This window comes from Scylla paramamosain, chromosome 1, assembly GCF_035594125.1.
Source record: "Scylla paramamosain isolate STU-SP2022 chromosome 1, ASM3559412v1, whole genome shotgun sequence".
Lineage (NCBI taxonomy): Eukaryota > Metazoa > Arthropoda > Malacostraca > Decapoda > Portunidae > Scylla > Scylla paramamosain.
The window spans coordinates 32,275,193-32,301,338 of NC_087151.1; the positions used below are offsets into that span (position 1 = coordinate 32,275,193).

At 38.8% G+C, this 26,146-nt stretch overlaps 2 protein-coding genes across 18 annotated transcripts in view; one reads left to right on the forward strand and one right to left on the reverse strand.

Moving 5' to 3' along the window:
• The window catches only part of LOC135104094 (calpain-5-like), a 47,805-nt gene extending 40,715 nt beyond the window's left edge, over positions 1-7,090 (reverse strand). For 7 of the 14 annotated variants that reach the window (XM_064011165.1, XM_064011142.1, XM_064011114.1 and 4 more), the window contains exon 1: positions 6,917-7,077. The gene's annotated coding sequence lies outside the window, so the exon portion shown is untranslated. Of the gene's footprint in view, positions 114-139; positions 234-378; positions 531-830; positions 955-6,916 lie in introns of those variants that run through there. The other 7 variants (XM_064011173.1, XM_064011123.1, XM_064011075.1 and 4 more) reach the window with 5 other exon arrangements.
• A 6,723-nt stretch (positions 7,091-13,813) lies between these two features.
• LOC135104084 (inhibitor of growth protein 4-like) lies at positions 13,814-24,203 on the forward strand. Of its 4 annotated transcripts, none has more exons than XM_064011044.1 (6): positions 13,814-14,013; positions 17,623-17,717; positions 18,376-18,519; positions 19,274-19,385; positions 20,873-21,129; positions 23,437-24,203. In XM_064011044.1, the coding sequence occupies exons 1-6, from the start codon at positions 14,007-14,009 to the stop codon at positions 23,536-23,538; spliced, it is 717 nt and encodes a 238-aa protein (XP_063867114.1). In that variant the 5' UTR covers positions 13,814-14,006; the 3' UTR covers positions 23,539-24,203. The 4 variants fall into 4 exon arrangements, with proteins under 4 accessions (XP_063867114.1, XP_063867104.1, XP_063867086.1 ...); XM_064011034.1 differs by lacking the exon at positions 13,814-14,013 and adding an exon at positions 14,274-14,421; XM_064011016.1 differs by lacking the exon at positions 13,814-14,013 and adding an exon at positions 14,428-14,566.
• The last annotated feature ends 1,943 nt before the right edge of the window (positions 24,204-26,146 follow it).

Below are 26,146 nucleotides of genomic sequence, written 5' to 3' on the forward strand. Positions count from 1 at the left end.
CTGGCTCTGATGTTTTGTTTTCTTTCGTTAAGCCGACACTGCACGACGTCTCGCCGCCCCACACACTGTCAAACAGCACAAACAAAGCCTGTATGTACTGACCACCAGCACCACTACTCTCAGCCAGACACAAACACACCTGCTCGCCAGCACGTCCTACGCTCCACAAAGACGCATGAGGAGGCTTCTGTGCTCCCCTCCCCTCCCCCTCTCTCCACATTCACCGATAAGATTCTTCTGTAAACAGCGGCTACTTGAGCTTGGGTTTTCGAAAGTTGTAAATGTTCGCAATGTACGATATTTACACCTTATATCAAGTTGAAACATTACTCTCACATAGTCGGATTTTTTAAGAAAGAAAGGGGCAACTGTGAATACCATCAGCTCGGCTGGAGCGGCAGGCTGAGGCGGAGATCCAGGAGGAAGCAGCGCCTCGTTGGATCAGTGACGGACTGTCTCTCTGCAAGTTTGGTGGTGCACGGCTGGCAGACCGCCCCGCCAACCCGGCCATCACCAGGGCGGGTTACCACAACAAAACAACACGTATACGCCGCTGCCAGCACAACGTTTCGCTTACGCATATGGGTGGGAGGAACACACACACACACACACACACACACTAAACCAAACATTCATTAGTAGTCAATAACTAAGTTATGTAATTATTCGTAAGTGTCAGAGTTCCGGTATAAGTTTTGAAGGGAAGTTCGGTTGTTAGTGTTTCACGTTGTTTTAGCTATTGTCAACGATATCGTTAGTATTCCCTCTTCCATCATGTAACATGTTCCATGTGGTAGATGGTCGTGTATGTGAAAGGAATGTGTGAGTACCATGCAGGACACTCAGGGTCACGGCAACCTTGACGCCGCCGCTCCCAACGCCCTCCAGCCCAGCCAGCCGCTCTCACCAGCTTCACTCCGGCACTTGTACACACACACACACACACACACACACTGAAAAGAAGGGCAGACGAGGTAAGTTCGTGTAGTAATCAGTGAAGTTTAAAACAAAATAAGAAATGTTTTGGACGCATGTTCTAATTATAATGCAACAGAAATAAACAATGACAATGACGATCTGTACTAGACGGCCATGCTTTATAGTACTGCAAACCCTTCCATGCCAAACACAAGATGAAACTAAAAGCGCAAAGCGGAATGAATCCCACCACCACCATTCAAATATATTCCATCCTAATTTTCGCATACGCATTCAGGAACACATTTGACGAGCTACGGATGTACACTCCAGTAATTTTCAAGGACGGCACATTGCAAAACTATATTATTTGAATAAGAGAACAAAGCCTTTACCGAATGGCATGAGATGTTGAACACAGGAAGGCGGGAATCCTGAGGAACGCGTGCCGTGTGGGAGAGTGGAAGTACAGTAGATTCTTTCTATCGATGGGGGAAAACTAGCTCGGAAAAGATAACATGAAACCGTTCTCTCTCTCTCTCTCTCTCTCTCTCTCTCTCTCTCTCTCTAAAACTCAAGGCATCAAATTCATAGCTTATATTGCAAACCTGATCATTCATTATTGTTTTGTACTAGCGAATCACAGCGGTGCAAATCTTGGAACCACAGTGCTCCTTATGATGCATAATGCTTCCCAAGACTGCCTCGGCTGTATTACCAATGAAATCAGTGCTCATGAATATCACTCATAATAACCTAACACTTCACTTATCATTCCTAACATTGTATGATCGTGTTAATATATCAGAAAAATTATCCTGAAAGCTAATACGAGTTTTCCTACGCCAAATGTATGATGTAATCTAGAATTAATAAATCTCAGTATTTACCCTGCAATTCTCTTCCACCTTTCTTCTCGCTAGATGTGGCTCTGTTTGCCTTCCATCGCCTTCATGGAACGTCTTTTAAATCACCAGAGGTCATGCGCCTCAAGGATGAGAAAGTCTCATGCTTGAAGCGCCCGACATCAAGGCGGTGTTGCCGACGCAAGAGTTCCTCAGCCTAACAGGGTATGGAGAGAAAAAAAAAAAAACACTCGAGGAACAAACTCGTGGTCTCCGGGCGACTGTTCTTCCAGACATTGCCTTCATCTCGACAAGCTTTGCGTCATGAACACAATAATTTGCTCCCATCAGACGTTTTTAATCATCCTGAATTAATATGAATTAATATGGTTTCCAACACTTGTGGCACAAGACCGTTCACAAGTATTTTTTATGCACAAGATCACAAGATTTTTTTTTACTTTGCCCCTTGAATACAGGCAGCAAAACCCTTGATGCAGGCAGTTTCCGCCAACCATGAGCTGAGGTTAGCAGAGGTTCCTGGATCGAGAGGTCTTGAGATGTGGTCACTACGGCCAAAACCAACACACTTTTTTTCAGTAGTTTTCTTCACTGCTTCCATCTGCATAAACCTTATTATAATATATGACTGTCTGTCTGTATGTCTCTTGCTTGCTTGCTTGCTTGCTTGCTTGCCTGCCTGCCTTCTTTCCTCTCTCTCTCTCTCTCTCTCTCTCTCTCTCTCTCTCTCTCTCTCTCTCTCTCTCTCTCTCTCTCTCTCTCTCTTAAATTTCCACACCCCATAAAATTGATTTCAGCCACGAGGTGTCAGCACCCAAGGTTAAAGAAAGCTGAACCAGGTGAAGGAAGTCTGGATTGAGACAACGGTTGGCGTGATCACTGGCGATAAAGAAACCCATTTAACGTGAATCCCAGCAGATACACTGATATTTTGACAGACAATTTACATTGGGGCCTATGTAGCCCCGGCCTGGGATCATAAACATTTCATCGTATCACGCTAGGGAGGCGAATCTTCACGAGTGACATCTGGCGTCTGTACCTATCTCGCCATTGCTCTCATGTCAGTATAGCAAACTGCGCGATGCAACTTTAGCCGGCACACCCACACCGATCGCTTCGGGTAGCAGCTCAGCATGATGCTCAAGTAGCCGACCTGCTACCGCACTAGCACAAGTCACAACGCACGTGACCAGAAGCCGCTCCTCTGGTCGAGGCAATGCAGGTTCTCGTTCCTCGTGACACGAAGGGAAGGAGTATTGGCATCCATGAGGGGAAGTGAACCACTAACCAAACGGTGCATGTTGCCTTGGCAAACATACGGAAGAAAAATCAATATCCCTTTGATGTATTTCTTATAACACATATGAATGGAATACGACAGATGACAACACGATGGATACCAACAGGACCTCTGATGGGAAAATTAAGAGAGAGAGAGAGAGAGAGAGAGAGAGAGAGAGAGAGAGAGAGAGAGAGAGAGAGAGAGAGAGAGAGAGAGAGAGAGAGAGAGAGAGAGAGAATTCATCGCATGGGGATAAAATGCATCCTTTGGGGCAGGAAATAAATGGTGAAAAGCAGACGTACTTGGTTAGGTGACTCACTAGCGGCTTAGTGTTGTACTCACTGCATCAACATGCACTGCAAGAAACGCCGACTTGGGTTCCTTTTCCGTACATCCATCAGTATATTCTATCCTTCTTAAAAGCATCTCGAGTGGCTGTGCATGTTCATTTACAGCTGCTAATGGTTAACATCACACAACAAGCTTGCATAGCTCGTTCTTTCCTGCTGGCTCATTTACTAAAAGTTTTCTTTGATCAGAAATTGTTTTACTATTCTCCCTGCATGGACGACTACTAGTGTCTCTCTGCTTACCGTACATGTACTTGTCATTCCTTGTCAGATTCTCTCCCAACACAGCGCTTCGCATTCTTTCTCATTCCTAATATGTCTTGTTACGCTGTTGAATTATGTAAACGAGAACAAGGATAATTCATAAGAGGGGTGGCGACCTAACGTAGTCTCTCTCTCTCTCTCTCTCTCTCTCTCTGACGTAGTACATCCTCGTTCACCTTCGGAATCCAACACAAGGCCTCGCATCAGTGAGTACAAGAGTAAACATCGGCCGAAGGTGATCACTGGCATCAGTTACCGTGATGACCTGGCGGAAGTACTTTGCTCCAGTGCATACGTGCAGGCCACTTTCACACTCAGGTCGCTGCTGCCATTGGACTTCTCATCTGGTGCCACACTATGAGGTTCACTTAATTTTTCATCTTCGATACACTGAACTTCGCTCCTCCGACGTATGAAAGATAAAAGCGCAAGAGCGACCCGAAAGTGTTCCAGTGATGGTATTCATGTGTTAAAATAGTCCAACTCTCATCGCCAAAACTCAAAGCAATTAACACAGGCTCTACGATGTTGTCCCCTGTGTCTATACTGACGTCATCTCCATTCTATCACATGTCATCGCTTGCTTTCTCACGTCTCGCCGGTAAAGAGCAGCAAGTCGCCAGTCAGTCTTCCCACGTATTTTGTATCGATCAGTTTCCTCCTTCGCGGTGCAGCTTGTGTGCAGGTTACTTTACACCATACACAACATACACCAAACACCATACGTCCTTTTCTTGATGTGTCTGAATCAATAGTATAATAACCAACAGAGGGACACAGATTTACTACTAATTCAATGATCGGGGAGAGATTTCTAGCTATCAACCAACCATGATTTCCTCAGTGATCTCCAAGCTCTGGGCAAATCGCTTCCCAAAACTAGGCCAGAAAAAAGGTCATTATTAGTCATGTCTTTCATCACTCCAATTTGATTCATATTTGAATGTGGTGTTCTGATAATGCTTGACACGCGGCTGTGAGGTTCCTACTGTACATGCCGGGCTGCTACTGAAGTTCTGGTCGTTTGGTCGTATAGGTCAGGATCGATCCCTCAGCAGTTTTGGTATGTTCACCAGATAAAACCATCAAACGGAGTGACCTATATAGGATTGCTGTCGGCGAGTTGCAAGTTGTGATAGCCATGTGGTGTGGGAGGGGAGGTAGGATGTGGAGGATTATCACCTGAGACACGCCAGCCATCAGGTGCGAGCTCACAAAACATGACGTCACTACTGACCTGCTCTGACCAGATAATTTTTATTCGGGTCAAGTCTGAATGTTGTTATTGTTAATTAAAGCTCTGAATGCGCTGAATTCATCCGGGACATGCATATGAACTATAATAATTTAAGTTGTTGTACTTAAGACTTACTAAGGGAAGGAATTCTTGGGAAAATTACGTAGTTCGTGACTTCACTTCAACCACCAGTAACTCTGTAATTAGTGATACTCTGAGAACCAGATTAAAAAATATATATATTATTAACTAATCAAAATAAAGAAGTCAAATAAAAAAAATAAGAGCAAAAGCAAACAAATAAATAAAATAATATTAAACGTAACACCACTGACAATCCACTAGAAATCACGCACTGTATAAACATTATGTGTGTGTGTGTGTGTGTGTGTGTGTGTGTGTGTGTGTGTGTGTGCTCTCCCACTTTTTACCGACCGTACCGTTATCAGCGATATGAGCACCGCGACGTTTGCATTACACGATAGCCACCCTGAGGCAAGGCGTGGGTGCTGGGGACGAAGAACGCGAAGCAGTAGTAAAAAAAATATATTTACTCATGAAACCAGGAAAAGATGAAACGCTTTTTACCCTCTTCGTTTATTCAGAGGCAAGGAAACGATGCTCCTTCCCTTCACTACTTCTCCGTAAAGTAGATCGGTATTTACTATCGAAAAGAGCTAACACATATTTAGTCTAGAGGCGATAATTTAATCTGAGGTCCTGGGCCGAACAAGACCAATCGGTACGCGTCTCAAAGTTACGACAGGAAATTTTCGCCAACCATCCGTGGCTGAAGTGTGAAGAACGTATTCGTAGGCCACTGCAGTTTTCTTGCATATCAGTACTTTACTTATTTATCCGTCTATTCATTTAGCTTTTACTGTTGTGGGTCAAACTTCTTGTTTAATATTTATCTATTTTTTGTTACTAATATATTCATTTTTGCTCTCTCACCTTTGCCCATGTGTATATAAATGCGTGTATGCATTATATGCTAGTATCATCTTTTACAAAATACCATTTGATTGTCCGTGCAAATTACAAAGTTGAGCTACTGGTTCTAATGTGTCTATCTCCTAATGCTTCTTCAACTACCAAGTGGTGACATGCTGTATGTGAAACACGCTTCAGGGCAAAATGTTGCTACTTTATAGGCCACGAGGATATCACCCACATAACTAGAATTTATAAACGCATGCACACGTGCAACTTAATGAATTAATTTATAAATAATTTATTAAATAAATAATTAGTATATCAATTAAACAGTAATAACAAATATCAAACAAAACAGAAATAGCACGGCCCTCGTCCCTCTTACAAGCCTGTCTAGTCGTCTTCGTGACGCGGGGCAACGCAACCAGGTACGGTACTGTGAGGTGGGGTGGGGCGGGATGAGGCGAGGAGGGACGGGGCGGGGCGGGCTATTCGCGGTCCCTGGCGTGCACCTGACCACGCCCTTCCCTAGGCGGTGTTTGACTGTGTAATGTCTCTTTAGTCTCCTTGAAGTACAATGGTCATAAGCTATGTAAATATAAACTGCTTGTTTACCTTCTGTGATATGCGTGCCTATCCACTGCCTTATTACACGGGTGTCTTCATACCCAGACGCTATACGTGCGGGTTTACTGTCAGCTTTACTCAAACCTCCACGCCTATATAACTATTGAGGAAGTGAGTCAGTCTAATGGTATTTCAGACACATGTGGTGTTCTGCACCACCACAGCGGCGCTCAGGCGGTGCAACTTCACGGAAGGGTATTCAGGATTTGGGATTCTCGTTCTACCTGCTGATGAAATGACAGTCACACCTTTTCTCTTGTCTGCAGAGTGACTAACGATGTAGTACAGTGGCAATACAGTGCTAACACCTCGGCTTCATGTAACAGCCACAGGCCAGTGCCAGCTGGTCGGCTCTCCTGTTCAACAATGCATCCTTAAGAAATACTTCACCCCCTTGCGAATTATAAATAATAACTGTCATTCACGCACTCACCAATGCAGTGCCTGCTGTACACTTTCTACCTCGATAGACACCAGGTAAGTCTTCGGAGAAAGTTTTGAGAAGGCCACTCACTCCTTCTACGTAAATGTAGCGAACATACCCTTTCCACGGCTGAGGCAAGACTGACAAACCAAGGACTGGGAAGACGAAAATAACCGAATGCTCTGTGAAAAACTGTGACAACACCCACTGTTAGAGGGAAAAAGTTTCTGTAGGGGCAACAAAACAACGAAATATTTGTTCAAACAAATAAGCACTTTTGCTATATAATATTTAATCATCGAGAAGATTAATCAGAATCCACCAATGACATCTTCTGAGCCATGCAAACACTAGTTAATCATACGTCTGGCAAGAGCACACCAAACTGCGTCCATAACTGTCGACTTTCAATATAAATATAAGATTTTCTCTCTCTAACGCTTGGTTACTATTAACTATGAATTTAATTTTCAATAATAATAATTTATGAAAAAACGTAAAGGATGGCTTGCATATGCCAAAATTTTTAACATGTACAAGTTTAGATTAATAAAATTGTTCCACCTCGTCAGCCTGCCGTCTTCGCCACTCTCGTACACGTTAATACGTCATGTCTACCTTAGACGATGACGTCATTCTTGAAGCTCGATCGTCAGCTTTGCATTATACTTTATGATAAACTACGGGGATGTTAGTGATCAAGATCCAGTGTCTTATATTTACCGGAATATCACATCTACCGGAGCCATAGTATTTCTATAAATTCTCTCTCTCTCTCTCTCTCTCTCTCTCTCTCTCTCTCTCTCTCTCTCTCTCTCTCTCTCTCTCTGTGTGTGTGTGTGTGTGTGTGTGTGTGTTCATGGAGGTCATTTATAATTTAACAATTTCTTCAGAATAAGGTGCTAAAACTGAGAAGATATACTATTTACCTGGGATAATGATTCAAATACGTTTTATGACACCCATGTTGTAATTAATTCAGACACCAACTTACCTTGCTTCATTGCCAAAGGTTGTAATATTTTTTTCAAGGCAGTTCTTTCCATAGTAAAACTTCTATTCAAAATAATCCCACTGGTGATGGATATTATTTATATCTGACACAGGTTCTTAAATTTTAAGAACACCCACGAGGAGAACTGGTGGCCATGACAAAACTTCCACAGGCTGTAGTCAACCGCCCCACACGCGGACAGCTGGGAAACACATTGGGGAGTGTGAGCACAGCATGCCCAGAACGGTGATTTAGCATGGTTACATCAACAACAACCTCTGCTCAGTAGCTGGTAAGGGGGTAAGACATACGTGTCTTAAACTAAAGCATAATAATTTTTGCACCACAGCATCACCATCTAATCAACTCACATCCGGGCCCACCATGTCCGTGAGTACAGTCCCTGGGGTTTATCCACTGGGCACAGCAGGTCTAAGAGTAGTACTTAGGCAACCTGGGAATTTATGTCAAGTGGGAACACGAAGGGAACACAGCATCTTCATTCAGGCAGCTCTGGGTGCTCCCCACTTAACCACAACTGAGTTAAGTTCACTGCCAGTCCCCTCCCATTCATAGAAACTCAGCAGCTTGTAAGCAAAGCAAAACTTTACTTGTCAGTCTCCATTACCCTCTGGCAAATTGAAAGAGGTGATAAGGGTGAGAAATAGATACGAAGGAACTGATTATTGAATAGAGTGATAAATTAACGGAATAGATTCTGTATCCAGATTCTTTGTGCCGAGTCATTAGGGAGCTTTAAAAGAAGATCAAATGATTTTTGGATGAGGATGATAGGTGGAAATAGGTATGTTTCATACAAGGACTGTCACGTGCATGTATTCTTAATGGCTTCTTACAGCTTCCCTTATTTTATATTCTTATGTGTTTTGCGTTTTTCCCTCAATCTGGTGACGATCTCCTTACAAATTCTGACAATAGATGGTAGATTCTCAACAGATCAGAGTACCTAACATGGGGAGAGTATTCGTAACACAAGACGGAATACGTGAATGTTGCTGGGATGCTGGGTGGGCAACCCAGCACCACTCTTGGGTACAGACAGAGAAAGAATACAGATGAAGATGGCATACTGTTTTGATTGAGGACACCAATACCCGTGGATGAGGCAAGGCACCATCACAGGATACATAAAGTGAATAATTTTAGACGACCTCCTGATTCTGATCGTCGTCCTGTTGGCGTTCCCTTTTCCAGCTTGCTGGAGGAAAAGCAAGCTTAAAAAAAAAAAAAAAAAAAAAAAAAAAAGAGAGAGAGAGAGAGAGAGAGAGAGAGAGAGAGAGAGAGAGAGAGAGAGGAGAGAGAGAGAGGAGAGAGAGAGAGAGAGAGAGAGAGAGAGAGAGAGAGAGTTCAGGTATCGACCTCCGTATAACTTCGAAAATTATAATTTTATTTCCAGTTAAGGATGGATATGTATAAAAGAAAAGTGTTTTGTTCAGTATTTTCGGAAACTGCTTCCATTACACAACATAAGGGTGAAGTGGCGCGGTGGGGTGCAGCAAACTGAGGGCTGCTATAGCGCGGCTTGCATCCCGGGCAGGCCCAGATACAACACACGTGCTGACTCATCCCACTCTCCCCCCCCCTAAAAAAAAAAAATAAATAATAATAAAAATAATAAAATAAAATAAAAATAAATAAATAAATAAAATAAATAAATAATTAAATAAATAAATAATAAATAAATAAATAAATAAATAAATAAATGAAAAATAAATAAAAATATAAATAAATGAATAAATAAAATAAATAAATAAAAATATATAAGTAAATAAAAATGAAAATAAATAAATAAATAAATAAATAAATAAATAAATAAATAAATAAATAAATAAATAAAAATAATAATATTGTGTGCATCGTTAACTTAAGAATTTACCAGTCTTCTATCTCTTTCAACAATGTTCTGAAAATACTGTACGAATCATTCAAACACACATACACACACACACACACACGATATTGCATTTGTGATTTGCAATGCATATACGTCTGCACTTCTCTAACGAACACTTCCACTTCTAATAGGGCGGGTGTGGAATTCGTACACCACTGTTCCTACCGCTTTAACACTGGCAGCGGGCAGGAACGTAAACTGAGGGCGTGAGAGGGAATATTAGGTCAGCGCTCCCCTCAGCCGGCCTATGAGGTAACTAATATAAAATCTGCCGGTGGATGAGCCGCGTATCTAAATCACGCCAGACTCATCGTTGCTAGAATGACGAAGGGAACCCCGTCAGTCAGGCACCATATACAATTAGTTATTTCATAAAAAAAAAAAAAAAAATTCCTCTGCGTTGTTACATTTTGTAAACCATAGTTAATTCTAGTTGTGATCTACGATACAAACAAACAAATAACCAAAACAAACAAATAAAAGAACAAACAAAAAAACAAAAACGAACACAACGCACTAACAAAAAACAAACAAACGCAATTACAAGTAAAATAGTAAACAAGCAAACAAATATAAATATACATGTATTTATTGTGTAGTTAGAGAGAGAGAGAGAGAGAGAGGAGAGAGAGAGAGAGAGAGAGAGAGAGAGAGAGAGAGAGAGAGAGAGAGAGAGAGAGAGAGAGAGAGACTTTTCTTTTGACGAAAAGTAATTATTATTTGATTCAATGTGTTTCTTATCAATGTGTTTATCAGTCCTATACATTTGAACACATAAAAAAAAAAAAAAAATACCACCAGACCAATACAGCAATAGTCACGTGCCTGGGGTGAGCAATGTCGTATCCCAAGGAACACCAGGAGAAGATGAAACACGAAAGAAGAAGGAAGCATGTGCGACAACAAGACTGGAAGAAGGAAGATGGTTAGACGGAAAAAAAGCGACAGCAATACTATCTTGCTGGGCATTGTAGTAAATGAAACACGAAAGGAAGAAAAATACACAACAAGACTAGAAGAAGGAAGATGGGCAGGAGGAGGAAAGCGACAGCAATACCATGTTGATGTATATCGTAGTGATCTTGATTAAAGTTGTATAGTAATTTTCCTACGTAATATTTTCAGTCAGCTTGATTAATATCCTATATTCATGGATGACAATTATTCATTAGGAATTCTCTCATCTTCCCAAAAAGAGATTTTGGTGAAACTTTTGCTGTTGCCTTAAACATATCAAAAGCTTTTGATAGAGTCTGGCACAAAGCTTTGATTTCCAAACTACCCTCCTACGGCTTCTATCCTTCTCTCTGTAACTTCATCTCAAGTTTCCTTTCTGACCGTTCTATTGCTGCTGTGGTAGACGGTCACTGTTATTCTCCTAAATCTATTAACAGTGGTGTTCCACAGGGTTCTGTCCTGTTACCCACTCTCTTCTTATTACTGATCAATGATTTTGTAAATTTTGTAATTTTGTAATTTTGTCCTATCCACTCCTACGCTGATGATATCACCCAGCACTTTTCCACGTCTTTTCATAGACATCCAACCCTTCAGAAAGTAAACAGTTCACGCAGGGAAGCCACAGAACGCCTGACTCCTGATCTCTCTAAAATTTCTGATTGGGCCAGAGCAAACCTGGTATTGTTCAGTTCCTCAAAAACTCAGTTCCTCCATCTATCCACTCGACACAACCTTCCAAACAACTATCCCTTCTTCTTTAATGACACTCAACGGTCCCCCTCTTCTACAATGAACATCATCGGTCTGTCCTTTTCTTATAATCTAGACTGGAACTTCATATCTCATCTCTAGCTAAAACAGCTTTTATGAAGTTAGGCGTTTTGAGACGTTTCCGCCAGTTTTTCTCCCCCCTCCCCTGCTGCTATCTATGTACAAGGGCCTTATCTGTCCATGTATGGAATATGCTTCACATGTCTAGGGGGATTCCACTCATACCACTCTTTTAGACAGGGTGGATTCAAAAGCTTTTCGTCTCATTTAACTTCTCTCCTCTAACTGACTGTCTTCAGCCTCTTTCTCATCGCCGCAATGTTACATCTCTAGCTATCTTCCACCGCTATTTCCATGCTAACTGCTCTTCTGATCTTGCTAACTGTATGCCTCCCCTCCTCCCGCGGCCTCGCTGCACAAGACCTTCGTCTTTCTCTCACCCCTATTCTGTCCGCCTGTCTAATGTAAGAGTTAACCAGTTTTCTCAGTCATTCATCTCTTTCTCTGGTAAACTCTGGAACTCCCTGCCAACTTCTGTGTTTCCATCTTCCTATGACTTGAACTCCTTCAAGAGGGAGGTTTCAAGACACTTAGCCTTCGATTTTTTACTACCGCTTCGGAGCCTATTCGGGGACCGGCATCTCAGTTTTTTTTTTTTTTTTTTTTAAGATTTTTGTTGTCCTTGGCCAGTCTTCCTCCTACATAAAAAAAAAAACAGTTTAAACTGGATCTCTCTCTCTCTCTCTCTCTCTCTCTCTCTCTCTCTCTCTCTCTCTCTCTCTCTCTCTCTCTCTCTCTCTCTCGTATTTAACACAAATAATGTATAGCTCCACTACATATTTTCATTAACAAAAGCTTACTATATTGTTTGTATATGATGAGTGTACATACAACTAAAAGTAATGGAACATGCCGCCACTCCCTCTCCCCTTTCTTAAAGTGGCTGTAATCACACACTCCCTAGTGCATTCTACACTATTCATTTGGTTTCGTCTATATATTTTTTTTCATAGTCCAAAACTAGATACACAGACACACACACACACACACACACACACACACACACACACACACACACTTTTAGGGTCTTATGGTTTTATGTCTTGAATTACTTTTATTTTTCTTTAGGATCTGCATTAGTCGTCTCAGTAAAACTTCCTTGAAAAAAAGGAATACATTGATAAAATAAATATTATCCTAGTTTCCGCTTCTACTACTATTATTAATGTTGTTGTTGTTGTTGTTGTTGTTGTTGTTGTTGTTGTTGTTGTTATTATTGTTGCTGTCATCATTATTATTGTAGTATTAGTAGCACATTCTTCAACAGGGTTGGAAGAATACTGCAACAGTATTTCCTGCACATTTCAAAGGCGATAAAAGGGAACAGAGTGTGGGAAATGTGAACTTCTATACTCTTCCTCCTCCACCGGGACGATTACTTGTCTGGATTACTTCATGTTAAGGGGTTCTCAGTCTGTATATTAGAGTTGATAATGATAATGATTATGAAGATGATGACGACGACGACGACGACAATAATAACAACAACGATAATAATAATAATAATAATAATAATAATAATAATGAAAATAATAATAATAATAATAATAATAATAATAATAATAATAATAATAATAATAATAATAATGAAAATAATAATAATAATAATAATAATAATAATAATAATAATAAAAATAACAACAACAACAAGAGCAAGAGCAACAACAACAACAACAACAAAACAACAACAAAACAACAACAAATATTATTATGTCTAATAATCATCATCACCAATTCATAACTGTGTGTGTGTGTGTTGTAACCTATCCCCTCACTAAGTGATCTGCCAGTATTATGTTAGTCAGAACAAGATCAATACCCGCGTCAGAAATGGATGTTGCTCCAGGAAATTATATATGGTTCATCCTAACATCGAAATATACCTTAGTAACTTTGCTTTCAGTTACAAGGCGACGTAGTACATCACTGAAACAACTTTAAAAAAAAATCAAAACTGCTTCGAGTTATGACTGAAACGAAAAATCACGGTCGAAAAGTGACACTTATAGAGTACAAAGTTTCCTGATTCTGGTGCGTGTTCACCGTGAATCAGAAACGTTAACAGTACATGAATTTGGTACCTTTGCTTTAGCTTCGCGATGCAGACCAACTGTTTGTATACCTATAGGTCCGATAAAAACTATGCGCGCGCTGTATCCAGAGAGCTTTAAATCCAAAGTGGCCATGTACTCGGGTGCGTGGTGTGGGTGCAGGCCACGCACACGGCAGCTGTCGGGCAGGCTGGGGCGGGGAACGTGTGGGGGCCGCCAGCCAGCCAGTAGGTCTGCTGATTTTTCCTGCGAGAGTGTGCTGCTGCTGCCACTCCAGGACCCGTCACTGTTACCACAGAAGTTGGGTTTGTTTGCGGGAACCTTAGTACGCCTCAGTCCTTGAGAGCAATGGAAAGTAAGTACAGGTTAAATTTGTTGTGACTGTAAAGATAACAACCAAAGTATTAGTGTTATTCATTGATGATGGTTTGTTATGTTGGGACGCTGTGGTGAATGTATGAACACAATCCTCAACGTCGCTGTTCTTTGGTATATGTTTATTTCACGTCTTTCTGTCAAATAAATCGATGGAGTACAGCCCTTAACATTCAAGCACATCGGATCATAGATGATAAAAGAGTATTCATATTAAAGGAAAACCTGCTGAACAAATGGTGAAGTCTTTGTTAGGAAGGGACGCCAGGGGCCAGTCCCAGCGTTGTCATAGTGACGGGACGCCGCCTCCCTGACGTCACCAGCCACCAAAACAAAACTCTCTAGTCCAAGATGGCGACTGGCCTGCATCTCGAGCAATATCTAGAAAGTAAGTCTTTATATACGCATTCCGATGGGGCTTTTCCGTCACGCTTCATCGCTCACGTGTCTCGTCTCGCCACGCTCCAGTAAAGTAACATCCAAGGAAGGCATCAGGACGCGGGTAAAAAGCAAATCACCGCAAAATTTCCGAGGCACGTTTGCATAAATTTGTAAACAGGTGAACTAAGAAATTGGCAGCATTGCCTGTCACACAGAAGCTTTGTACGGCCAGAATGATCGGAGGCAGTTGGCAGCTAGTGAAGGTTTTAGGTAGTGAAGCTCGAGTTGGCTTATCACCACATTGGTTTGGCAGGTCACAAGAGCTTGTATGTTATGGTAAGAAGGTTTCTGAACATTACTCTGAGTTTGGGATCCCGAAAATTTTGCTATTATACTAGAGGAAACTCTACATTTATTATTATTTTGAACGTGAAAAAAAAAAGCATTCCAACAAAATTATTGGCCCAAATGTATTAACAAAGATTATGCTGTAGATGTAAACAGTACACAAAATGATGTGCCATAAAGCTAATAACAATTCATAATTGCCAATAAATTTACAAATCTTCCAAGGCATTCAACTTACAGAAAGGTAATAGAGATCCACTTGCTTGATGTTCACTGGCATGTGTGCAGCAACCTGTGGAATCTACAGTAGATTGTAGGCTCCTTACCTAATTATTTGTTTGCATATCTACAGTTGTAATCAATAATTGATTTTATTTTCTTTAATTAAGTGGTTATCCAGCCAGTCATGGCAAGATAGGTTCTTTGGCTGTCTAGTCATGGCTAGATAAGTTCTTAGGCTATCTAGTCACAGCTAGATAGGTTCTTAAACTTTCTAGTCAGCACTTTTTTATGCAAGAAGGCTGCTGGCCAAGGACAACAAAATATTGTATAAAAAAATGGTTCATTTAATGCGTATTCCTATAGAGAATTCCAAATAGAAAAATCAAGTAATGGAGGATAAGTGTCTTGAAACCTCCCTCTTGAAAGAATTGAAGTCATAGGAAGAAGGAAATACAGAAGCAGGCAGAGAGTTCCAGAATTTAGCAGAGATAGGGATTGAGAATACTGGTTAACTCATGCATTAGAGAGGTGGACAGAATAAGGATGAGATAAAGAAGAAAGTCTTGTGCAGTGAGGCTGCAACAGGAGGGGAGGCATGCAGTTAGCAAAATTAGAAAAGCAGTTAGCATGAAAAATAGCAGTAGAACATAGCAAGAAGTGCAAGGCGAGAAAGAGGCTGAAGACAGTCAGTTAGAGAAGAGGAGATGATAAAACAAAAAGCTTTTGATTTGACCCTGTCTAACAGCACAGTATGAGTGGAACCCACCTCCTCCCATACATGTGAAGCATACCCCATACATGGACAGATAAGGCTCCTGTACAGAGTTAGCAGTTGGGAGGGTGAGAAAAAATGACAGATGACTCAGAATGCCTAACTTCATACAAGCTCTTTTAGTAAGAGATGAGATGCAAATTTAGATTACGAGTAAAGGAGAGACCGAGGATGTTCAGTGTAGAAGAAGGGGACAGTTGAGTGATATTGAAGAAGAGGGGATAGTTATCTGGAAGGTTGTGTTGAGTTGATAGATGGACAAATTGAGTTCTTTAGGCATTGAATAATACTAAGTTTGTTCTGCTTCAATCAGAAATTTTAGAGATCAGAAGTCAAGCATTCCATGGCTTCCCTGTATGAGCTGTTAACCTCATGAAGGGTTGGACATCTACGAAAAGACATGGAAAAGTGTAGGGTGATATCATCAGTGTTGGAATGGATAGGGCATGAAGTTTGGTTTAGAATATTATCAGTGAATAATAGGAAAAGAGTGGGTGACAGGACAGAACCCTGAGGAACACCACTGTTAATAGACTTAGGAGAAGAACAGTGACCATCTACCACAGCAGCAATAGAACAGTCAGTGAGGAAACTTGAGATGAAGTTAGAGAGAGAAGGATAGAAGCTGTAGGAGGGTAGTTTGGAAATTAAACCTATGTGCTAGACTCTATCAAAAGCTTTTGATATGTCTTAGGCAACAGCAAAAATTTCACCAAAATCCCTAAAAGAGAATGACCAAGACTCAGTAAGGAAAGCCAGATCAGTAGAGCAGCCTCGATGGAACCCATACTGGTGATCAGATAGAAGATTGTGAAATGATAGATGTTTAAGAATCATCCTGTTGAGGATAGATTAAAAAAATTTTAGTGATAGGACAGCAGTTTGAGGGATTAGAGCAGTCACCCTTTTTAGGAACAGACTAAATGTAGGCAAACTTCCAACAAGAAGGAAAGGTAGATGTTGATTGACAGAGTTGGAAGAGTTTGACTAGGCAGGGTGTGAGTACATAGGCACAATTTCGGAGAGCAATAAGAGGGACCCTATCAGATCTATAAGCCTTCTGAGGGATTAGGCCAACAAGGGAATGGAAAACATCACTTGCACTAATTGGTTGTTCTAGTGTGGTCCAGCCCTCCTGTAGGCTGCATTGGCTGTGACTTTTCAGCATGGAAAATAAAGAGACCTTTCTATGATAGGTGAATATTCTGGTAGGGATTAAGGAGGCTGGAGTCCCAAGTAAGAAGTTTGTTAGGTTAGGCTCATAATCATGATTCATTATTTAGGGGAGCAAACCTCCAATGTTATGAAGTTAATTCTATTCAAAATTTTGTATTTAGAGTCACATTGGTTTGATTTAAGAAGTCATGCCCCATGTGATGTAGCTCTTTATGTATGCACAGTAGATGTATAAGTTCATCCTGATCAACCAGTAAGCGCAATTGCAAGCTATATAGTTTTAGAATTTATTGTGCCATGACTAAATATCCACTACCATTCATTAACATGGATGAAGCTAGAATGCATAGCACAGTTTAAAGTGTAAAGAATGTTTGCCCTACACATGCACAATTTAAAATTATTAATAGAATTTGGATGAAGTATTTTAACTTGCAAAGCTTATACATGTCTTATCTTAGGTTTGGGTTGATTAGGTGTAGATAGGTTCAGTAAGTTTATTAAAGTAGTAGTTACAATAGATGAGTTGCCATAGAATATAATTTAACTGTAAAATTTTTATTTAGTTGCCAGTTTATTTTATTGGCATTGCATTGTATCACATGAAAATATTACTGCCATGTATTTTTTAATACTTCCCTGAATATTAGATTTGTATCAACAAAGTTTACACTATCTCCCACATTCCAGGCTTAGAAAACCTGCCCACAGAGCTGCAACGGAACTTTTACTTGATGCGAGACCTGGACCAGCGGTCACAAGATGTTATGCGTAATATTGACCAGGTGAGAGACATTACATGGGCCATCTCCACCTCATCAAGCATGTTGTGTAATTGTTAAATTAGACTCTGAGTTGAAGAAGTCTTACCTAGTTCTTATTGTTAATGTGTACTTTTGTCTGTGCCCAACATCTCCCTCCCCTCTAGAAAATATAGTTTACAACTCAATTATAAGTAATGTTTTTCTTTCTTTTTTAAAAACAGCATTAGTGTGTAATTATTGTTATTTTATCAAAATTGTGCTGTCTAGTGCTTAAAAATCTTCAAGTTAATGAAATGAATATTAAGACTTTTTATCAGTATCTTATAAATAAGAAAAAAAAAATAGAAAAATAATAAAAAGTAATAACAAGAATATTGATAATAATAATGAATTTCACCTGGAATTGCTATCCATATTGTGAATAACAATATCAGTATCATCTATGAGTGATAGAAGAAAGTAAGGCTAGAACATTCAAAGTTGAGATTATTATAATTCTCTCTAGAATGTTCTGAGACATCCAGCACAGAAAAATGCAGACATTTTGTTCTTTCATGCATGTCTTGAGCACAGTAACTTCTCTAATATTAGTTCAATTTTTAATATATAAGGACATGATACTTGTTCATTCATTTTCTGATTTAGAATGCAGAATAGTTCTTAATCAATAATCTTTCAGATTTCAGATGAGTACCTGACAACAGTTAAAAGCTTGAGTCCTGAGAAAAGATCTGAGCAGATGAGCAAGATTCAAAAGATGTTCAACAGGGCAAAAGAGTACAGTGATGACAAAGTTCAGCTTGCTATCCAGACTTATGAACTGGTAGGTTTCTATATCTGCACCCAAGCACTGACACCATCTTTAATTGGCATTACTCTGTTAAGTGTAGGAGTAAGTTTTCTACTTGTAAATATGGAATGAAGAAACTTGTAAACTTCAACACTTGAAATATAATTTCAAGAAATTATATTTCTTGACCAAAAAAAAGGGCTGAACTTTTATGAGATAGACTTGTGTGAGTACATATTTTTTGCTGCTTAACATCATTCACTTCTCTCTTGCATGAATTGTATTCTTTTCAAACAGCATCTATCAATTTTTTTTATCTGTACCATAATTTTGAGATGGCTTTTGTGTTTGCATGTTCATTTTAAAATCTTGTGAACAATACAGTAGTGGATAACTAGTCTTTGCAGTCAGTTTCAGTTTCTTACTAAGACCTCACTCTTTTGTTTTACTAACTGACAGTAATACATTCCACATCATATCATGTTTCACATACTTCATAGAATCATTAAAATTTCTCATTTACATTTAGTGTAGAAAACAGAAATAGATTAATGATGAATTCATCTGTTTCTATTATCTGCACAAAATATGAAGGAAGAATTTGAATGAAGTATATGAAACATTATATGAAGTGGAAGGTAGTATATATATATATATATATATATATATATATATATATATATATATATATATATATATATATATATATATATATATATATATATATATATATATATATATATATATATATGAAGACAATTTTTTGCATTATTTGTTTTCATTGCAGGTGGATAAACACATCCGCAGATTAGATTCTGACTTAGCCAAATTTGAGGCAGAAATCAAGGAGAAAGCACTCAACAACAATAAGAAGGAGGAAGAAACCAATAGTAAAAAAAGTAAGCTTATAATGTTCTTGATTCCTTAGCCACTTCACTCCGAATGCTCTCTCTCTCTCTCTCTCTCTCTCTCTCTCTCTCTCTCTCTCTCTCTCTCTCTCTCTCTCTCTCTCTCTCTCTCTCTCTCTCTCTCTCTCTCTCTCTCTCTCTCTCTCTCTCTCTCTGAGTCAACCTTTCAGTTGTCGTAGAAATATGAGGCAGGGGTTGTTGTTTTTCTGGGTGTAAGTAGGACACACACACACACACACACACACACACACACACACACACACACACACACACACACACACACACACACACACACACACACACACACACACACACACACACACACATCATTTACCTTGGGTGATTGGAGGATAGTAAATTACAGAAGAGGTGGTAATGAGTGAAGGAGAGGAAAGGGAAAGTGAAGTTATCACAAAAGAGATTAGTAGGCTGCTGTGTGTTTATGGAGGTGAGTGAGTTGCACACACACACACACACACACACACATAGAAAAGGACGTAATAGACACAAGTCCACTACCTTTATTCATTAGTAATTGTCATAAGACAACCTTCCAAGCCACATCAGCACACACACACACACACACACACACACACACACACACACACACACACACACACACACACACACACACACACACACACACACACACACACACACACACACACACACACACATGCTGCCGCCTGACGTGCCTCGCCTGGTCTGTGCCACCAGACACCACAACAAGATAATGCCCCTAAAGGCGCTGTGCACAGACTGGTACAGACTCAGTGCAATTCCCACCATAGTGCGAGCCATCAATCAATAGTCCCTTCTAGATTAGACTTACCTTTAGGATTAATGTTAAGTATTTCCCCACCCCCCTCTGTACATTTTCAGTTTGTTAACTGCCTAAATAATAAACCATTTTATTATTGTTATTACACACACACACACACACACACACACACACACATACACAGAATATGTAGAGAGGAGGGTAAGAGGGGAAGGAATGAACAAGGGAAGGGGAAAACTGTATCTACCCTCTTATTGTCTCCCCTCCTTGGTGGAGGGGCTATAGGATGAAGAGAAGGATAGGGAGATATGGAAGATAAGGAAAGGACCATAGGAGGGGAAACTATGATGTAAGGATCTGCCAGTGAGATTTCCTCATTCTGGATGTAGTATGGTGTAGCTCATTTATGTGACTAGTGGGAACAGGGAGGGTGGGAGGAGCAATAGAACCTCATGACAAGTCAAAACAGGATATGGGATTGCTCAAAAACAAGTCAAAACAGGATATGGGACTGCTTAACAACAACTAAAATAGAGTCCAACCATGATGCCTATGTAAGCATCATCGTATATTCTATCTGGTGCTTCGTGACGCCTCTGTAGGCATCATCGTATTGAAGGGGAGAGTACAACTTCATGTACGCATGTTATTCTATGTGAGCCTATATTAATGTTTTAATGACTTCTTTTATTCCAAGGGAGAAAGAAAAAAGAAGAAAAAGGTAAAAACAAAAGAAAAGGGACTCAGTCTGATGATGGAGAAGCAGTTCCCAAGACTGGTCGCAAGAAGAAGAAGAAATTGGAAACAGACTCAGCAATTGTCTCAACCATACCGTGCCTCTCCATTGCCCACCCCTCAGATGTGTTGGACATGCCTGTTGATCCTAATGAGCCAACCTACTGCCTATGTCATCAAGTGTCCTATGGAGAGATGATTGCATGTGATAAGATGGATGTAAGTACCATTTCCTGTTGCTGTGTTTTTAATCTCCAAATTTTCAACTTGCATCTTTCATTTGTTTTCCCCCTTCTTTCTTTAGTCATGTATTCTTATTTCCATAAAGAAATTAGATGTAACATTTCTGGGCAACCTTCCTTTAAGAAGTGTGACAGGTATACCAATACTGATACAGGGCATGTATACATGTAATAAGTATGTCACATTTGAGATGTTTGTAAGTGAATACAGAAAATGAAGTATGTATATAAGTTATATGAATTAGTTTTTATTAATTTGTAAAATTTCACCATCATGATGCCTCCCTAGAAATTGGCTTGTTTTGCATTTTGATTTTCACCATCATCAGTCATTAGTTTAAGTAAAACAAGAGCAGAATGTCAAATACAGTGTGGAATAAGGCTGAATGAACCTTTATAGGAAGAAATAAAACAAATTGAAAGCATGAGAAAGGGAAGGACAAGAGTTTTACAGGGAAAGTGACAGGGTTATTACCTTGCCATTGAGTCAATAACATTAAAAAATCTAGTTTTTAGTACCTGTAACATTCTTTAGTAGGACCTTATAGTCCTGATTATTCTTATTTGACTTTTCTTTCACAATTCCTTTCCTTTCCTTTCCTTTTTTTTTTTTTTTTTAACCTAATTAACCTATTTCCAGCCATCTGTTGTCTCCTTTCACTTCTTACAATTACATTGGTACCTAGGGTTGTGAGTTTAATTTGTTTCAGAAGGCCACTTCTAACATATGAATTCAGTAACCCTAAATATATTTTCTCTTAGAAAATAGTGGAAATCCTATTAACCTGTTCCACACCCACAAAATATTAATATGAATAATTCAATTAACATGGTATTTCATGCAGAATAAAGAGTTGTTTTTAACAAATAACAATCGTAAACTATAAACACTAATCAAGCAGCTGTATATCCTTGTGAGGTTAACAGCATATACTCCAATGTCATATTTTTGTATGATCTACTGAAGTTTCTATGGTAATTATGTCCTTTCTCTTACTGGCATCATCCTTAGCAGCCAGATTCTTGGGTGACATCATGGCTTACTAATTTGAATGAATGATATTTCCACTATGAGATCACAGTGCTGACTGAGAGCAAGTGAGACCAGGCATGACCAGCTATTTATTTTTTGCTGCCTGGTGTTAAAAAAAGGGACCTTAAGTCCTCTGGCTGCGCAAATTGGTGCTTAATATTTGAGAGTAACGAGAGTAAATCAGATCACAAAAAGCACTGTAAACAGCACTGCATCAGGGGGAAGCCAATGAAAAGGCTAAACCAAGTTGCGGCTGGCTGCTCATATGTTGAGTGAGTTTTTACAAATTTTTACTTGTAGTTAATTTTAGTTAAATAATGAGTATTGGGTAAAAACATCAATATAAGCATGTACATATCAAGAATTTTTTTCTTTTACTCATAATGCAAATCACCAGGGTGTATGATGAAGACTTAGACTGTGACAAGGGAAGTCGCAGTCTTCGGAACTTTCTTTATATACGTACAGTATATACAGAATGTACAGATATATTCATGTAACTAGAGAAGTGAATCTGAATCTCTTGACCACTCATCCAGCCTGTGATGTTATCTTGTAAGGAAACTGCATACCTGGATGTTTGGGCAACTCTTCAGACTATGGTGACATTATGTCTTCTCTCTCAAAGAACCTAGATTTCGCTGACACACCCAGCAATGCAGACTAAACTTGTTTTGGCTGCATCATCCTTAGTTGCATTTCACCTTCAGTATTTGTTACACATTGATAAGTATAAAATAGAAACAACAGTGCCTAACAAGGAGCATTTGCAGTGCAAGGTGCCACAGTAATTTTGTTCTATTTTTTAGTGCATTTCATTTCACTTATGCAGTTCTTTCAATGTGTTTACTTCAAATTCTACATGTACACATTAAAATTAATATCATTACATATTTAGCATGAAACAAACTGACATCAAGAATGGATCCATAGATAACAGGCTACTCATGTTGGTTTCCTTGTGAGTGTGTGTGGTATAGCTGTGCCTGCATAAATGTGAGTGGCATTCATAAATGAAGCTATAGGATTTGAGTTGCCATAGTAGTGGAAAACAAACAGAACATGCTTATCAACCTTGCTAAGACTACTGGGTTGTTCAGTGTGAAACTTGTCAGATCCCACTTTTTTTTTTTTTTTTTTTTTTTTTTTTTTTTGAGTGTGTGTTAATCTCATGTCAAATGGTGTTTAATTTTCTTTTCCATTGATTCTCTCCAGTCACCAAAATATTGATATTTATTCTTTCATTTACAGTGTCCCATTGAGTGGTTTCATTTTGCCTGTGTTGGGCTCACTACCAAGCCAAAAGGAAAATGGTACTGTCCAAAGTGTTCCACTGAAAGGAAAAAGAAATAGGGATGTTGTATTTTTATTCTAGAGAAATATTTTTCTGATAGCTTTAGTATTTGTTGATTGTTAAAAAAGTATTTCTAGGAGGAATATCTTTTAAGCTAAAGTTGAAGGATTTCTGTTATTAGTAATAAAGTTGTACTTGAAGTCTTTACATTACTTACATCAAAAGAAGTGCCAAAATTTTGCTCATTACAAACTTAAGTGTAAAAATTAGCCTTGAAATCACACATTCTCTTTACTAATTTAGTACTGAGAGGTTTCTTGTGATCATTGGAAAGCATATGGATGTGCATATTGTTGCTATATTAAAGGATGAATACAAGCAAAATGTTTTTGTCAAATGTGAGGAAGTTCAGATGAATGTACGTACGTGTATGTATGTACGCACCTTATTTTGGCTATAGGTAGGAAGATATTTTTATCTATATCAGTGATGGTTATAATAACTTCAGTTTTGTAGGTGTATGTTAGCAACTTTCAAGCTTTAATAATTTATCAGAATTGTGTATGATTCCTTTAAAATCTTAAAATGTGTTTCACATCAAAAGACTTCTGTTCCATTATTTCTATGACATGGACATTAAAGCAGTCTTGACTGGATCATGCTATTGACAACATTTTCATAAGCAAAGTCATTCCAGCATAGCTAATAAAAATGCACTATTTTCTCTATTGTATTTTTATTCATGAGTATTTAATTTATTGTCCTGTTATAAAAAAAATATACACACCTAATTTTTACCATAGTGGAATTGACAATTACAAAGTTACAATATTTAAAAAAAAATGTTTAATGCACATGGAAGTATTTTGCAAAATTAGCACAATGTAATAAAGAATTCATTACACAAGGAAGATGAATGTAATATACGTAAATGTGTGGAGTAATTTACATGGGAAAAAGGAAAGATGAGGAAATGCAAAGAACTGACACTGAAAGCGAATTAGCTGATCAAGCAGGACAAGGAGTTTTGTGATGGTTTAGTTAAATGAAAAAAAAAAAAAAATAGAATAAGAGCAACTGGAGAAAATAAATGAATCAGATGTGTGAGGTATAAGAGGGTCGACCTGAATTTTTTAAATGTATTTTTTCATGATTTTCTGAAAATTTTTCTTTTCTTGTATATGCAACATTTTGATATTTTTTCCCTTATGCAATGAGGCATCCCGTCATGAAATTCCAAGGTTTCAGGCGCCGCGACACACGATAATTTTTTTCCCCTTTTTCCCATATATATATATATATATATATATATATATATATATATATATATATATATATATATATATATATATATATATATATATATATATATATATTTTTTTTTTTTTTTTTTTCGGATAGTCTTTTTTCTTTAGTCTCTTATGAAAACCTACTGTTCTCTTTGTGTACATTAAAATATGGGAATTTTAGTTCTAACTAATATTTCTGGAATTCATAAAAAAAATAAAAATAAATAAATAAATAAATAAATAAAATAAAAATATACTTTTTATTTCGTAAATCCAACAAATAATCAATGCATTTGCATATGATATCTTTTGCATTAATATTTTATTTATTTTAAATAGTAGAACACTGGTTTTTACTTTCAAATATGGCGAAATATAATAAAATTCTATTAATGATCCCCCCCAACGCGTTAATTCAAGCTTGAAATCATGAATGGCTTTAGGCCTATGCAAAATCACTAAGTAACTTAAGGAAACTATGTCTGCTTTTTCAACATATCCTAATGTATAAATCCGGTGAATTTGAAGTGACTAGCTGCAATAGGTAAATTACACTAGTGTTTTTACTCCTGGAAGAACGTTTGGGTGTCGGCTGAGTAAGGGAATTCCTCGTGAGCTGCGTTACCGTGTCTCTACAGAACCAACTATCGGTCAAACACCTTGGCAGAAAGGACAGGCGAGCGTTCTACCTTCCCCCTCCACCCCTTTTCTCTCTCTCTCTCTCTCTCTCTCTCTCTCTCTCTCTCTCTCTCTCTCTCTCATTCAAGTCACAAGAAGTGTAAATACAGACGCAGGCAGGGAGTTCCAAAGTTTACCAGAGGAAGGGATGAATGATTGAGAATACTAGTTAACTTTTGTTTTAGAGAGGTGAACAGAATAGGGGTGAAATAAAGAAGAGTCTTGGGCAGTGAGGCCGCGGGAGGAGGGGAGGCATGCAATTAACGAGATCAGAAGAGCAGTTAGCATGAAAATAGCGGTAGAAGATAGCAAGAGATGCAACATTGCTGTGTTGAGAATGAGCCTTAAGACAATTAGAGCAGAGGAATTGATGAGACGAAAAGCTTTTGATTCCTCCTTGTCTAGAAGAGCCGTATGAGTGGACACCCCCCATGTAAAGCATATTCCATACATGGACGGATAAGGCGGATAAGGTACAGAGTTAGCAGCTGGAACGGTGAGAAAGACTGGCGGAGACGTCTCACAATGCCTAACTTCATAGAAGCTGTTTTAGCTAGAGATGAGATGTGAAGTTTCCAGTGAAGATACACAGTGCGCAGTGTCCCTTGTCTGAGCTTACTGTATTATATTGTGGTAACTAGTGTGTGTGTGTGTGTGTGTTTATATATATATATATATATATATATATATATATATATAT